The following is a 12,340-nucleotide window of genomic DNA, read 5'->3' as shown; positions in this document are numbered from 1 at the left end:
AGGCTAGGTGAGACCAAGCCTATGCCTTGACCTCTCAAGATTTAGCTAAGGAATTGAACTAATAAATTTACGTCTTGCCATAATTTTCAGACAGTCTTCCCTATCAATTTTTTTTATGAAACAAAAACTCATTAGAGCTCTCACTGTCTTGATTTCAAAAATATAAATTTTATAGTGCTATTATTTTATTTACTATTTTTGCATTATTTTTTAATGAAAGGTGGTACCTAATTAATTTAAAATTAATTTATATGTCATCAATCTACATACAATTTTCAATTTTTTTAGGTTAAAAAAAAAGAATTTTTGAAAAAAGTGAGATTTTGATCAAATTATGTTGTCTGTATACAAGAGGTTTTAAAATTTACCTTTATAGCCAATTAATAATTAATAATATTATTATTATTTAATAAAAAAATTATGAAAAAATATTGTCATCATTCTTAGGTGTATTAAGTAACTCATTTTAAAAAGATTTATGAAAATTCATTTATTTGTGTCAAATTATGGTGTTCGTACACAAGTGTGGTATGGTCCTAAAATAAGCATTTTGAAAAAGTGATTTTTAAAAATCCATACCAAAAACAAAATCTATCATATGGATATACAAATAAATAACATATTCAAAAACTAGATTCTGGACAAAAATATTTTTATTTCTGAATTTTTTTATATTCAATCTCTAAATGCCTCAAATTGATGTCAATTGACAAGAAATTTCAAAAATAGGAAAAATACTTTCACTTTTTGTCTAAAAGTGAGACCCAACTTTTTAAGCTTACCATGCTCTACCGTTTTTAAAGTTTTAGGATGGATGTGTGAGCTTCGGAAATAGTGGATAATAATTGGGCGAAAAGGTTTGTGGACTCAAAATGAGGTGTGTAGTCGGGGATTATGAAGTCGTGAAAGTTCATGTCTCTCCTTGTAGAAATATCTACTGTTATGTTGCTGATAACAGTGGGCTCATATTCAGTGCGTCCTTTGTTAAAAATAGAGTAGGCAAAGAGTAGCCTGGCCCTGTTGTCAGGAGCAATCCATGCACGCGTGCCGCCGGGTAAAAGAGGCAGTGTTTCTCTTGCACGCCTTCCGCTCTCCTCCCACGCCACTCCCATCTCCACAATCACCATCATCTTCCCGCTTCCCACCTCCTCCCATTTCTTCCTCACTGCTTCCAAATATCCCCTGTTTGATGCCGACCTCAAATTGCACACCGTTAACAACACACTCAGCTCTACTACTCCACCTGCTGGAGGACTCGACTCCACAAACTGCCCATTCTCCTCAACGTGCACCAATCTTGATTCCCTGTGGAAAAATGCCCTGCCTATTACATCTTTATATGCCATTTCCCACGGTAGATCTAGCCACTGCAATGCATCGAACACAACCCATTAAGAACCAGGATGATGAGCATAATAAGTGAAATTAAACGCATGAAAATTGGTTACAACGATTACCCAGTATTTCTTTGCCGTTACTGCTAAAGAATATTGCTCCTTCAGTTGCTCCCACCGCTCTTCTAAAAGGCCGCTAACAGAAATATCTACTATCATCAGTCCTTTCATCTTCGCTAACTTGTCCATTGTGTGTCCCTCGAGTTGAGGACATAGTATAGCATTAACTGCAATCAGTGAAGTCAAACATTCAAAATCACCAGAGAGTATCTGTAACTGACCGCATTCACATATGTTCAGATATTTCAGACGATTCAGTTGACCAAAATTATGAGGTAGTTGAGAGAGTCTGGAACAGTGACGCAAGTTTAGCGACTCCAAAGAAGCGAGGTTTCCGAAACTCTCTGGCAACGCAGATAGCTGTGTACAACCAGTTAACCTCAGATATCTAAGAGAGCGGAGATTGCCAAAGCTGTGTGGAAGGCTTTCCAAACTTGGACAGTTACGTACATCCAACTTTTCCAAAGCAGTTAGGTTCCCAAAGGTTTCAGGCAGGTCATCGAACCCTTCGCAATTCCACAATTTTAGAACACGCAATGACTGAAGGCGTGAAAAAGTCGTTGAAACATTAGCTAATGTAGCCTCCTGCAAACGAATATATTTCAATGCAGATGGGACACCCGAGAACTGCACCACAATTCGACCGTTTCGGATTAACAATGTCGTGAGAAGCATATGAATAAATTAAGCAGAAGGAAATTCGCGGGAAAGCAAAATTTACAAATACACATAGTTTGCAGGGCTCAGTACCTCAAAGCTACCTTGGAATACCGCTAATCTCGGATGATTACTGAAATCCATCAGCGAGTCATTACGCATTTCCGCGACGCTGAGGAACCTTAGATTTTCGAAAGCTCCCTTCCATTCTCCGTTTACTTCCAATACAGTCACGACCCTTAAGCATCTCTTCATTAAGTTGAGATGACGAGCTTCAAGCGCGAACGCTTCATCAAGTTGAATCCCCTTTATTTTTTTAAGCCTCTGCAAAAATGTTTGCGTCTCATGTGTACATCAAAATTTAGAACACTGCTTGATTTTTGTAAAATTTCCTTAAGACTGCAGCTCTACATAAATCTCTACAACATCTGAAAAGACTTTGAGTTTTTATTTACATATATATTAATAGTGATAAAATCGAGAATTTCTGTAGTATCGAGAGACAAAGCATACCTCTTCGTTTTCCAACACATCAGTGAGAGATTGTTTGTCGGTGAGTCTCTCCCCATCTGGCGATAACCTTTTCCCACGTGCTTGCACTATATCGTGCACATTCACTCTGCGTCCATGCGTGATGTTTACAAGTGCAGCCCTTTCAAGCGTGATGTTTACAAGTGCAGCCCTTTCAAGCTCTTGGAGCTCTATCTCTCCAACAATGTACGACACTTTGCGCCGCTTCCAGTTACCGAAAAAGAAAACAATATCTAGAAATGCCTCTTTGCATGAGCCTCCCAACCGATTATAGACAAAGTCCACCATACGTTCACTTAACTCTCCTTCCTCTCCCTGTAGCAGCCAAGACTTGAGATACTCAACTGCTTCCCTACAATCTGACACGCTCTCAGCATTTTCACGTAATCTTGCTCCAGCCAGTTTTAAAACCAATGGAACTCCTTGGCATATTTGGAGGAGGCCACTAATATCTACGATGGGGTCAAAACCTTCCCGGCGACCGCCTAGAGCGAATTCACACAAGAGTTTATGTGCTTTTTCTGGTGAAAGAACAGGTACCAGGTAAGAACAGCGTTCAATATTTCCTGCCTGCAAAATTATTCGAGTCTCGTTCAAATTTCTAGTTGTCACGAGAATCCTACTCTGTTGAGGAAGGGAGGCCAGGTCAGTGATGGGCAAAAGCTTTTCAAAGTCACTCTCTCTGAGTGCGTTGTCAACAAAGATGAAGAGAGGTGCAGTGGCTTTTCTAAATTCTGTAGACAACTCTACCCGACCTTCCTCCAAACTTCTCAACTCAATATTACGGTTAAAAATGTCTCTTATAATTTGTTGTTGCAGCTTCTTGAGATCAGACTCTGAACAATACTGTTGCATATCGACTCGACAAAATTTGTAGCTTTTCAGGTCGAGTTTTTTGAAGACTGCGGTAGCCAGTGTTGTCTTTCCTATTCCGCCTTGTCCGTAAATAACCACTGCAATCACTGACTCTCTCCGCATGTCCAGGAGTTGAGTCACGTACATTCTGGATTCCTCGATCCCAACTGCAAGCCCAATATAAATACATAAAATCTGTTAGAAATAAGGTTTCTCCAAATCTTTAACGTTATTATGAAACAATAAACTTAATTAATATTATTTTTAGAGTTATTTAGTTTTTTATTTATTTCAATCAAGATTAGTATATTTTGTGCAAAATTATTAGAAAGTTTGTATATATTCTTTCATTTTTAGATTAAAATTAACGTAATTTGAACATCGCACTTCTTGAAGACTATTCAATTTTGTTGTTAAAAAAATATATGATCAAATAATGAATTTGATAGATTATTGAAGACATAAATGACACAATCCTTTTCAAATTTTAAAATAACTAATACTACAATTTAGCAAATAAAATTAGTTAATATAAATTATAAAATAAATATGAACACAATTTTATAATACTAGAAAGGGTTGAAAAAAGAAATATGGTATGGTTGCAAATAAATAAATAATATTACATTAAAAAAATAACAATAAAATACAAAGCTAATTAATGATGGAGTGAGGTCTTGAGGATTGATAAAAATATATAATGTGTAAGTATGGATGTCACAAAATAGAAATGGATTACTTGTAATGCCATTGAACAATCATACAGTGTCATTCTACAAGGAGCATGGGTTGACCAGAACAATTAATTTGGATAAACATGTGATTTTGGTGGTAGAAGCAAATGTAAAGCATCCAAAACAATGTAACAAATAATGGATTTTAGAGAGAATGGGCGAGAGTTCTAGAGGAGAGAAGCAGGTTGCTATGGTTTGTTGTGCAAGCCAATATCCAAAGGCGAATGATGTTGAGGAATCCTCAAATAATGAAGATGATGCAAGTTTTTACCTGGTAGGGGTCCTTGTTGTCAGCTTTCCTAGCTTTGGTGTTTTTAGTAGTGGATCCATGAGCTGTGAGGATTCTCCTAAGGATTTTGTGCTCCCTAATGGGTGGGGACTGCCTATGGTGGCTTTGTGTGGTGTCTCCACAATTTTGATGTTGTTATAGATACCTTTATGGGCTTTCTATGGTGTGAAAGGGTTTGGAATTTGTGGGTGGAAGTACTTTTTGTTGGCACACTTGTTCCCCACTTTGGGCATTTGATGTATTGGGCTTTTTAGCCCAAGTGTGGTGCTAGTCTCTACCTATGGTGGGCTCCCTTGTATTTGGAGTTTGTTGTAGATGAAGATGCAGATGGGTTTGGATTGGATGGCTATGTGCAGTGGCTTCAATGACAGTGCTTCTCCTTGGGGCCTCATGTTGTGGCCTATGGCACTCTTGTGACTCCTAGGATTTGCAAGGGCTTGGATGTTGATGATCTAGTCTACAAGAGAAATTGTGTCCCTATCCATGCTACTAGTTCTATTGATAGGATTGTTTTCCCTATGCGAATCTTCATTTTCATGGGTTTTCTTGTTAGTGGCCCCCCTTGGTTGGGCACTTTTTGTGGGGTGCAAATTTTTCATTATTTGAGGATGCTCTTGCCTCTTGGTGCTTGTTTCTTTGGGATTTACTTCTATTGCTCATTCTCTAAGGTGAAGGCTTCCTCTATTTGTTTGTGGAATCTGGTTGAGGCAGTCATTTTGGGGCTTCTAATGCCTATGTGGTGGATGTATCCTCTATTTTTTTATTTCTATTTCTTGCTTCTTATTGAGGTGGAGCACCCGCTTGAGGTGGGGGAAAAAATTATGGAGGTAGTTGGCTGTTGGGGGAAAGAGGTGTTAAATGGGTTCATTGGGCACTCTCCTTCTATTATTTGTAAGTGTTCCTTTCTTATTGTAAGAGATCTAGCTAGACATAGCATGCTTGGACAGTGTACTTCACATGGTGAAAAAGGGATGACTCTATAACTAAATTCTTTTGTGTGGAGATGTGTGTTACCTCCTTTGAGGATGGCTTGGATCTTCCTCATTGCTTCTACATTCATAGCTCCTATGGAGGTGGAACAATCTCCTATTGCAATGGAGATCACATTTGGCTATTGTGAAGCAGAGGAGACTCCTATCACAATGTTGCAGACTTGCGCTACTTTTAGTAGTTTTGCTAAATAAGGCAGACTAGTTCTTACCTCTAGGGTTCAGTCTTCCTCCTCCCTACTGCTCTCATTTCTATTATGGTGATAAGGGAGTTTATAGGGAGCTAGAAGACATTCAACTATATTTTCCAAGGCTGAAGGTTGACCTTTTTCTAAACCCATGGTTGGAAGATATGAATTGTGTTTGCCAAGGTTAGAGGTATAGTCTTGTTGGGACCTATTTTTTTTCTTAGAATTCTGACAAGTGTGCATTGCCTTATTTTTTTCCCCTTGTTGTTATGGTGATTTCTTGCTTTCATTTTTCTTTTCCATGTAATCAAGTGATTGATGGCAGTTTTAAAGGGCATACTCTAATCCTTTGTTATTATTTTTGGTTTAAGTTTGTAGCTATTATGGGGGCTTGTCCCAAGTTATTCATTGACAACGTTGATAATGGTTGGAGGGTCAATCATTTGTGGACCTTTGACTTTGACAAAGGGAGATCTGATTTTTTTGTATCTTTCATTACTAGGCATTGGTAATGTTTTGTTATTGGTGTCTAGAGACCTGATTGTACTTTTGGTCAGCACCCTATAAATATTGCTTTCATTTACAATTTAGGTTTCCATTTACAAACTGATAGAGTATTTTTAGCATTCATCCCTATGTAGTGGGGCCCATTGGTGAGAATAGAAGTAATATCTTCAAAGTTATAGAAAGAGAAAATGAACATACCAATAACTAGCATGCTAATCTTGAAGCCACCTTTCAAAGACCGAGTGAAAGAAGCCCACTTTCTTAGCATCTCAATAGAAGGCCTATAAATGAGAAAGCCACCAACCAAGGTGGGCTCCATTTATTTTATTGTTTCATTAAAGATCACATGTGGGATCTTAACCACACCACCTTTCACCAAACAAGATCTATTGAGAGACAAATTAGGCAATGGGAGAACCCTCGCACCTACCACCTTCGTATCAAAGGACTTCCCCAACTTAAGGGACGTATCTTGATGTTCTATAGTAGCAAGTATTATTTTGACATTAATAACATCCAAAGGGGATGGAGCAGCCTACAAGATAAGGGGGACCAAGGGAAGAGTGGGAGAAGGAGTCAAAAGTAGAAGGGGATGGGGAGTAGAGAGGGACGAACAAGGGTGGGGGAGGGAGGTAGTCCAAGGTAAAGAAAGTGAACTAGACATGGGGTGGCAATAGTCAAGGAAAACAAGAAGGCCAAAATCTAGGGAGCAACGAAGCTGAAGGCCAAGGAGGAATGAGGTTTCTGATGGACACAACTATGAGAAGGAAAGGGTGGTCACACCCCCTCACCCCCCAATCAAATTTTTCCTTTAACTGACCATCTGAAGGACATGTCCAAACAACATGATTTGTCAAAAAAAAATTTGACACTTCTAGCATTAAGATCACATAGAAGAGGGTAATTTTGGATGAAGCGTCATTCCTTCTAATGATTAGGAAGTTTCTTTTTTGTCCTAATAGCTCTAATGGATTTTCTAGTAGTGACCCAAGACAAGGCCTCTATATCTCTAAAATGTGATGGTTCCTCTCCTTCAAAATGTTCCAACATATATGGGGAGCTGAGAGATTCCACACATCTTAGTATTTTTAATCAAAGCTAGGCATACCCATTGGGGAGCAAAGTTCAGTATGAGTTCCAGCCCATAAGAAGGTGATTCCAAACCTCCTTGGCATAGGGGAACACGAAGAACATATGAAACATAGACTCCTAATATTATTTATAGAGTAAATGTTTCTTAACCATATAGAATCCTCTCTTAGAGAGATGATCTAAAGACATTATTTTATTTTAAACCATGTTCCAATAAAAAATACCCATCTTAGGACCTATATACCTTTGACCCAGTAGGATGCCCAAAAGAGAGGATCATCCCTAGTAATAAGTCTTAAAATGCCTAAAAAAATAGAGTAACAACCATCTGGGTTGTAGGCCATATAACATAGCCAGAGCTATCCATATTTAATCTCCAAGCATTAATATTTTTTTGCATATCCAAAACATTAGGTTTGATGGACAAAAGATCCACCCATTTTCCTTTGATCTAGTAGTCTGAACCCACATTTCTATAGATATTCTTATATTGATCAGTTAAGACCTTATCATCAATCCCTCAATTGGAAGTCCATCATCTAGGCATAATACCATAATTGAATTTTATTATCATTTCCTAATTTAAACCTTGCTCCTTTTTTGGCCAACTATTTATAGCCTTGCATAAAACCCCATATGTAAGATCCATCATCCATATTAGATGTAGAGAAGAAGTCCATGGTAGTGGGATAAACAGAAAGATATTCTCTTTTCCAAATTAAATTATATTCCCTTTCCTTAGAATGCATCCTCTAGATTTCTTTAGTAAGAAGATCTTTACTAAGAAATCTAATAGGCCTAATTCCCAAATCTCCAGCGGAATTGGGTCTACAAATTTGCTCTCATGCAAAAAGAGACATTCTTTTTCATTATTTCGTACCTGATTATATGACATTCTTTTGTGTCCTTTCTAAAAGCTCAACAAATTTGCCACAAAATTTGAAAAGACTTAACATTTGCATATATAGGAAGGTTTTGGTAATAAGTTTTAAGTAGTGCCACTTTCCTAGCTTGACTAAGAAGTTTCTCTTTCTAACCAGTCATCTTATAGTTGAATTTGTCAATAGTTCCATTCCAAAAGGATTCAGGTGGCTTAAAGCATAAAGGGAGCCCCATAGGGTGGCAATAGAGCATCCAAAAAAATTGGAGATTTTTTATTGTCTAGATCTAGAGTATTAATGAAAAATAATTAGATTTTATCATAATTGATCAATTGGCTAGCTGCAAAAGTATAAGTGCTTAAAGAAACCTAAATATTTCTAGCTTCCCTCACAAAAGCCTCCACCATAAGGATAGTATCATCCCAAAAAAATTTAGGGTGCAAGGATGAGGATGAGAAGAAGGGTTGAGCCCACATATAAAACCTTCAAAGCTAAGTTCATTTAGGTATATTCCTAGACAATGGTCACTATGACAAACAAAATAGGAGTGATGGGATCTCATTGCCTCTATCCTCTAGAGGATTGGAAGGAATTTGATGAGGATATGTTGATGATATAACCAGAAAAATAAGGGGTTGAGATCAAGTGGAATATAAGTTGGATACACCTGTGGCCAAAACCAAATCCTTTGAATACCTTTAGGAGGAAAGTCCAATCCACTCTATCATAATCCTTAGATAAGTCTAGTTTCATAAGGAGTCCCTATTTCTGAGATTTGACCAAAGAATGAAAATTTTCATGCACAACAATAATAGAATCTAGGGTTTGTCTTCCTAGCATAAAGTCATTTTGTTGGAACGAAATCAGCACAGACATAATTTTCAACATACAAAGAGTAGCACTTTCAATATGATCTTATACAAAAGAGTTACAAAGGCTTATGGGTCTAAATTGCTCGACCAAATCAACACCCACTTTCTTCGAAATAAGGACCAAGAAGGTGTATTAATAGGTTTAAGAAAACATTAGAAGTAACTAATATATTGTCATTACAATAAATAATAAAGAAATTCAAATATGTGAATCGCCTAATGATAGATATGTCTATTACTAATATATTATGGTTATTTATCTTTAAATACACTTATATAGGTATAGTCTTTTATACCTAGTTACATAAACATAAATTAAAATATAAAAATAAAATAAAGGCCTATGGATATGAAATATGAGATAAGTTGTAAAGAGAATATCTTATGTATATATCTATTTTTGTCTAGTTATTTAAGAAAAAAATGACAACTGACCTAATAAACTAAAAGTTAAAGTCAATATTATTTTAAGTAAACTTTAGATATAAAAAAATGTAAAATGCATTCACAATTGATAACTAGTATGAACGATTTAGTATGTATATTTACAACTTATTATATTGATATGTAAGATACTGAATAATACCCCTATCTTTATTTTTAACATTTTTATAAATAACATTCTTCATGACATACATTTATAATTTCAAAACACTTATAGAACCTATCTATAATTTCTATAAAAATATTTATACCCCTCTTAATTTCTATTTTAATATACTTTTTATACCAATTATTATTATTATTATTATATATTTATAGCACCTATTTTCACCATTCTACCAACATGGATATGGTATGGGTAGTGGATAGGATAACCCATAATGAGTAGTTCACCGTAGTTTGTAATAAATCCTATCCAAATCTTTAGACATGGTACATACGGTATCAGCATGGCTACTAATTTATCATTTGGAAAACTAGCCTTCTAAAGTTGAGAATTGACAAAGTTCAGGGTAACTCATACTCTACAAAAAGTGAATTTAAAAGATTTTCGAGGGGAGGCGATTCTTTCCCCATTATATTTTTACTCCAAATAAAAGAAATATTCGTACCTGCTTGAGGAACTCTTCCTTGCGAGGGAGGCAGGACAACTGGAATACTATTCAAAACAGCGATGATTGCTTCCAATGAGAGATCTGAGTACTCATGTGCAAGATCTGCTCGTAGACTCCGCAGATCTTCAGCCGTAACTGGAGCAGCCAAACATCTACTCATCCATAACAAAATTAACATAAAGTTTTAGCATTCTACAAGAGTTGAAATACGAAAATTCACATTGAATTGAATGTTCATACTTGGAAAAGTACGAGTCAGATTTGATTTGCGAAATGCAGAGGGCACATCCTTCCACTACGAATTGAAGAACCCGATTTAACTTCTCCTGAGGCAAACGCTCGTTTAATTCCTTGATGTATTTGGCGAGGTCAGACATGTATTTGAGGAGCTTTTTACATTCTTCTGTGTTGGAAGAGACTTGTTCGATTCGTTCCAACACATTAGCGACAACTGACAGAGCTACCCCCAACCACTTTATCTGCGCAGCTAGATTTGCTACATCAATCATTAGTTTGCGGGTTTCGCGGTTAAGCTTTCGCTTAAACTCGCTCTGCGCACAAAAACAATGAAAGATACTTTAGAATTGTCATTGCGATTTTGTATGACTATAATTTCTGGATCAACTAGAAGTTCATCAATAATACTTAAAATGAATTGGATCAAGAAGTTCATAAATAAAGTAAATGTGTTGCGTCAATTAAATAAAATGAAAAATGAAAATCGGTTGTGTACCTTGCATATATGTATCCTAGATCGCTTCAAGACCTTGTTTAGTAAAGCACCGGCAGATTTGATAGAAGAATCCACCTCAGCCTCCTTCCTAACGTTTCTTTCCTGCTTTCAACAATTTTCTATTAATGTAAATCTGAAAGAGAATGCCGAATTTAATTAAAAGCGATTTAATCCATGGTTACCTCATTTAAGAGCCGCTCAATGTAAGAAATCAGACCATCAACGTGGCTGATCCCTTCAACGGCAATCAGATCAGTCATGATCTTTTGATAATCTTCCTGTGAAGAAGACGAAGATGAGCAACAGCAAGAAGAACTGGTGGCCATTCTTTCAATTTCTTTTACTGGATTTGTAAAATTAACTGAAACAAAGATATGACTCAAAACAGATAATTGCTTAGAATGTATAGAAATGTGCGTGCTCTAAGATCAAAAGCCTTGTTTTTTTATAATGACTGCCGATTTGGAATGTGAAGTTGGTTACAGTAAAAAAGAAAAAGAAATGGGAATTCATTCTTCTCTTTGGGTACGCCCAAGCTGTAAAGAAAAGGAAGATGGGAATTCATTCCTTTCTTTTGGTAAGTTAAAGAAAAAGCAACGCACTTTCACTAATGGCTGTCGCGTTGTAATAATTAGTCCGACAAATGTTTTGAAGAGGACCATCTCAAAAGCAGCGTAACTTGGAAGTTGGAATTTATCCTTCCTTTTTGTAAGTGTGAAGAGTAAGATTTAAATATGCCACGCATCAAATACTTTTACCAAAGACTTTGCATCAAATGTGCCTTAGTGTTTGTCATCTTTTTCTATGCATATTCCAAGTGAACACATTATAGACGGTCTTGGTGAAAATTCTAGATTTTTCACCAGTATTCAGAATGAAATCCTAAACCTAAGCAGATCATCTTCTGTCCAAGCACAACGAGAGTTGAATAACACCTATTGCATCTTCTCACTATTTTGCTAGTCTAGGTGAAGCATCATTTGTCTAGAATGCTCTTGTTTTATTTGTCCCAATGTTTTTGTAAAAGGGACTAAATGAATGGAAACTTTCTTGCAAAGCTCAAATTCCTCCTATTTTATGTCACCAATTGTAGCAAGATTGCCTTTTCCATTATTGTTTTTTCTTTGTTTTAATTTTACGGCTAAGGTATGTCCATTTGTAAGGATGCAAAATTGTGAAAGTGTATTTGTAGAAATCATGATTTATTTTTAAAATAAATTAATAAAATAATCTTATTATTTTCTCTTAAATTGATTGTTGGAAGGTATGAACTAAATTAAATATTATGACATTACAAACAACATCGAAGAAGCATAGATACCATAGGGTGCTTTCTCTTAAATTGATTCTTGTGATATCATATGTAATTATGCATAGTTAACTAACTATATTACCAAAATGCTCTTTATAAGTGGCATAGGAGCAAAAAAAATCTTCAAGCTACACTACTCGATTCTTCAATTCTTTAATTTGGAACTATAGCTAGAGATTCACATATGT

The 12,340-nt window shown here is 36.1% G+C and overlaps 1 protein-coding gene across 1 annotated transcript; it reads right to left on the bottom strand.

The window, feature by feature from the left end:
* Positions 1-635: 635 nt before the first annotated feature.
* LOC149533669 (uncharacterized) lies at positions 636-11,263 on the bottom strand. The gene is made up of 8 exons (XM_089805378.1): positions 11,023-11,263; positions 10,841-10,942; positions 10,348-10,658; positions 10,105-10,259; positions 2,625-3,664; positions 2,205-2,435; positions 1,458-2,081; positions 636-1,367 (listed from the first exon to the last, which is right to left on the bottom strand). Exons 1-8 carry the CDS (start codon positions 11,164-11,166, stop codon positions 798-800), a joined length of 3,177 nt encoding a protein of 1,058 aa, XP_089661504.1. The 5' UTR covers positions 11,167-11,263; the 3' UTR covers positions 636-797.
* Between the last annotated feature and the right edge of the window lie 1,077 nt (positions 11,264-12,340).

The sequence above is a fragment of the Cupressus sempervirens genome, chromosome 10 (assembly GCF_028749045.1).
Source record: "Cupressus sempervirens isolate cs-2001-9-10 chromosome 10, ASM2874904v1, whole genome shotgun sequence".
NCBI classification, from domain to species: Eukaryota; Viridiplantae; Streptophyta; class Pinopsida; order Cupressales; family Cupressaceae; genus Cupressus; species Cupressus sempervirens.
The sequence above is the reverse complement of the archived record's forward strand: the minus strand, read 5'-3'. Positions and strand labels throughout refer to the sequence as shown.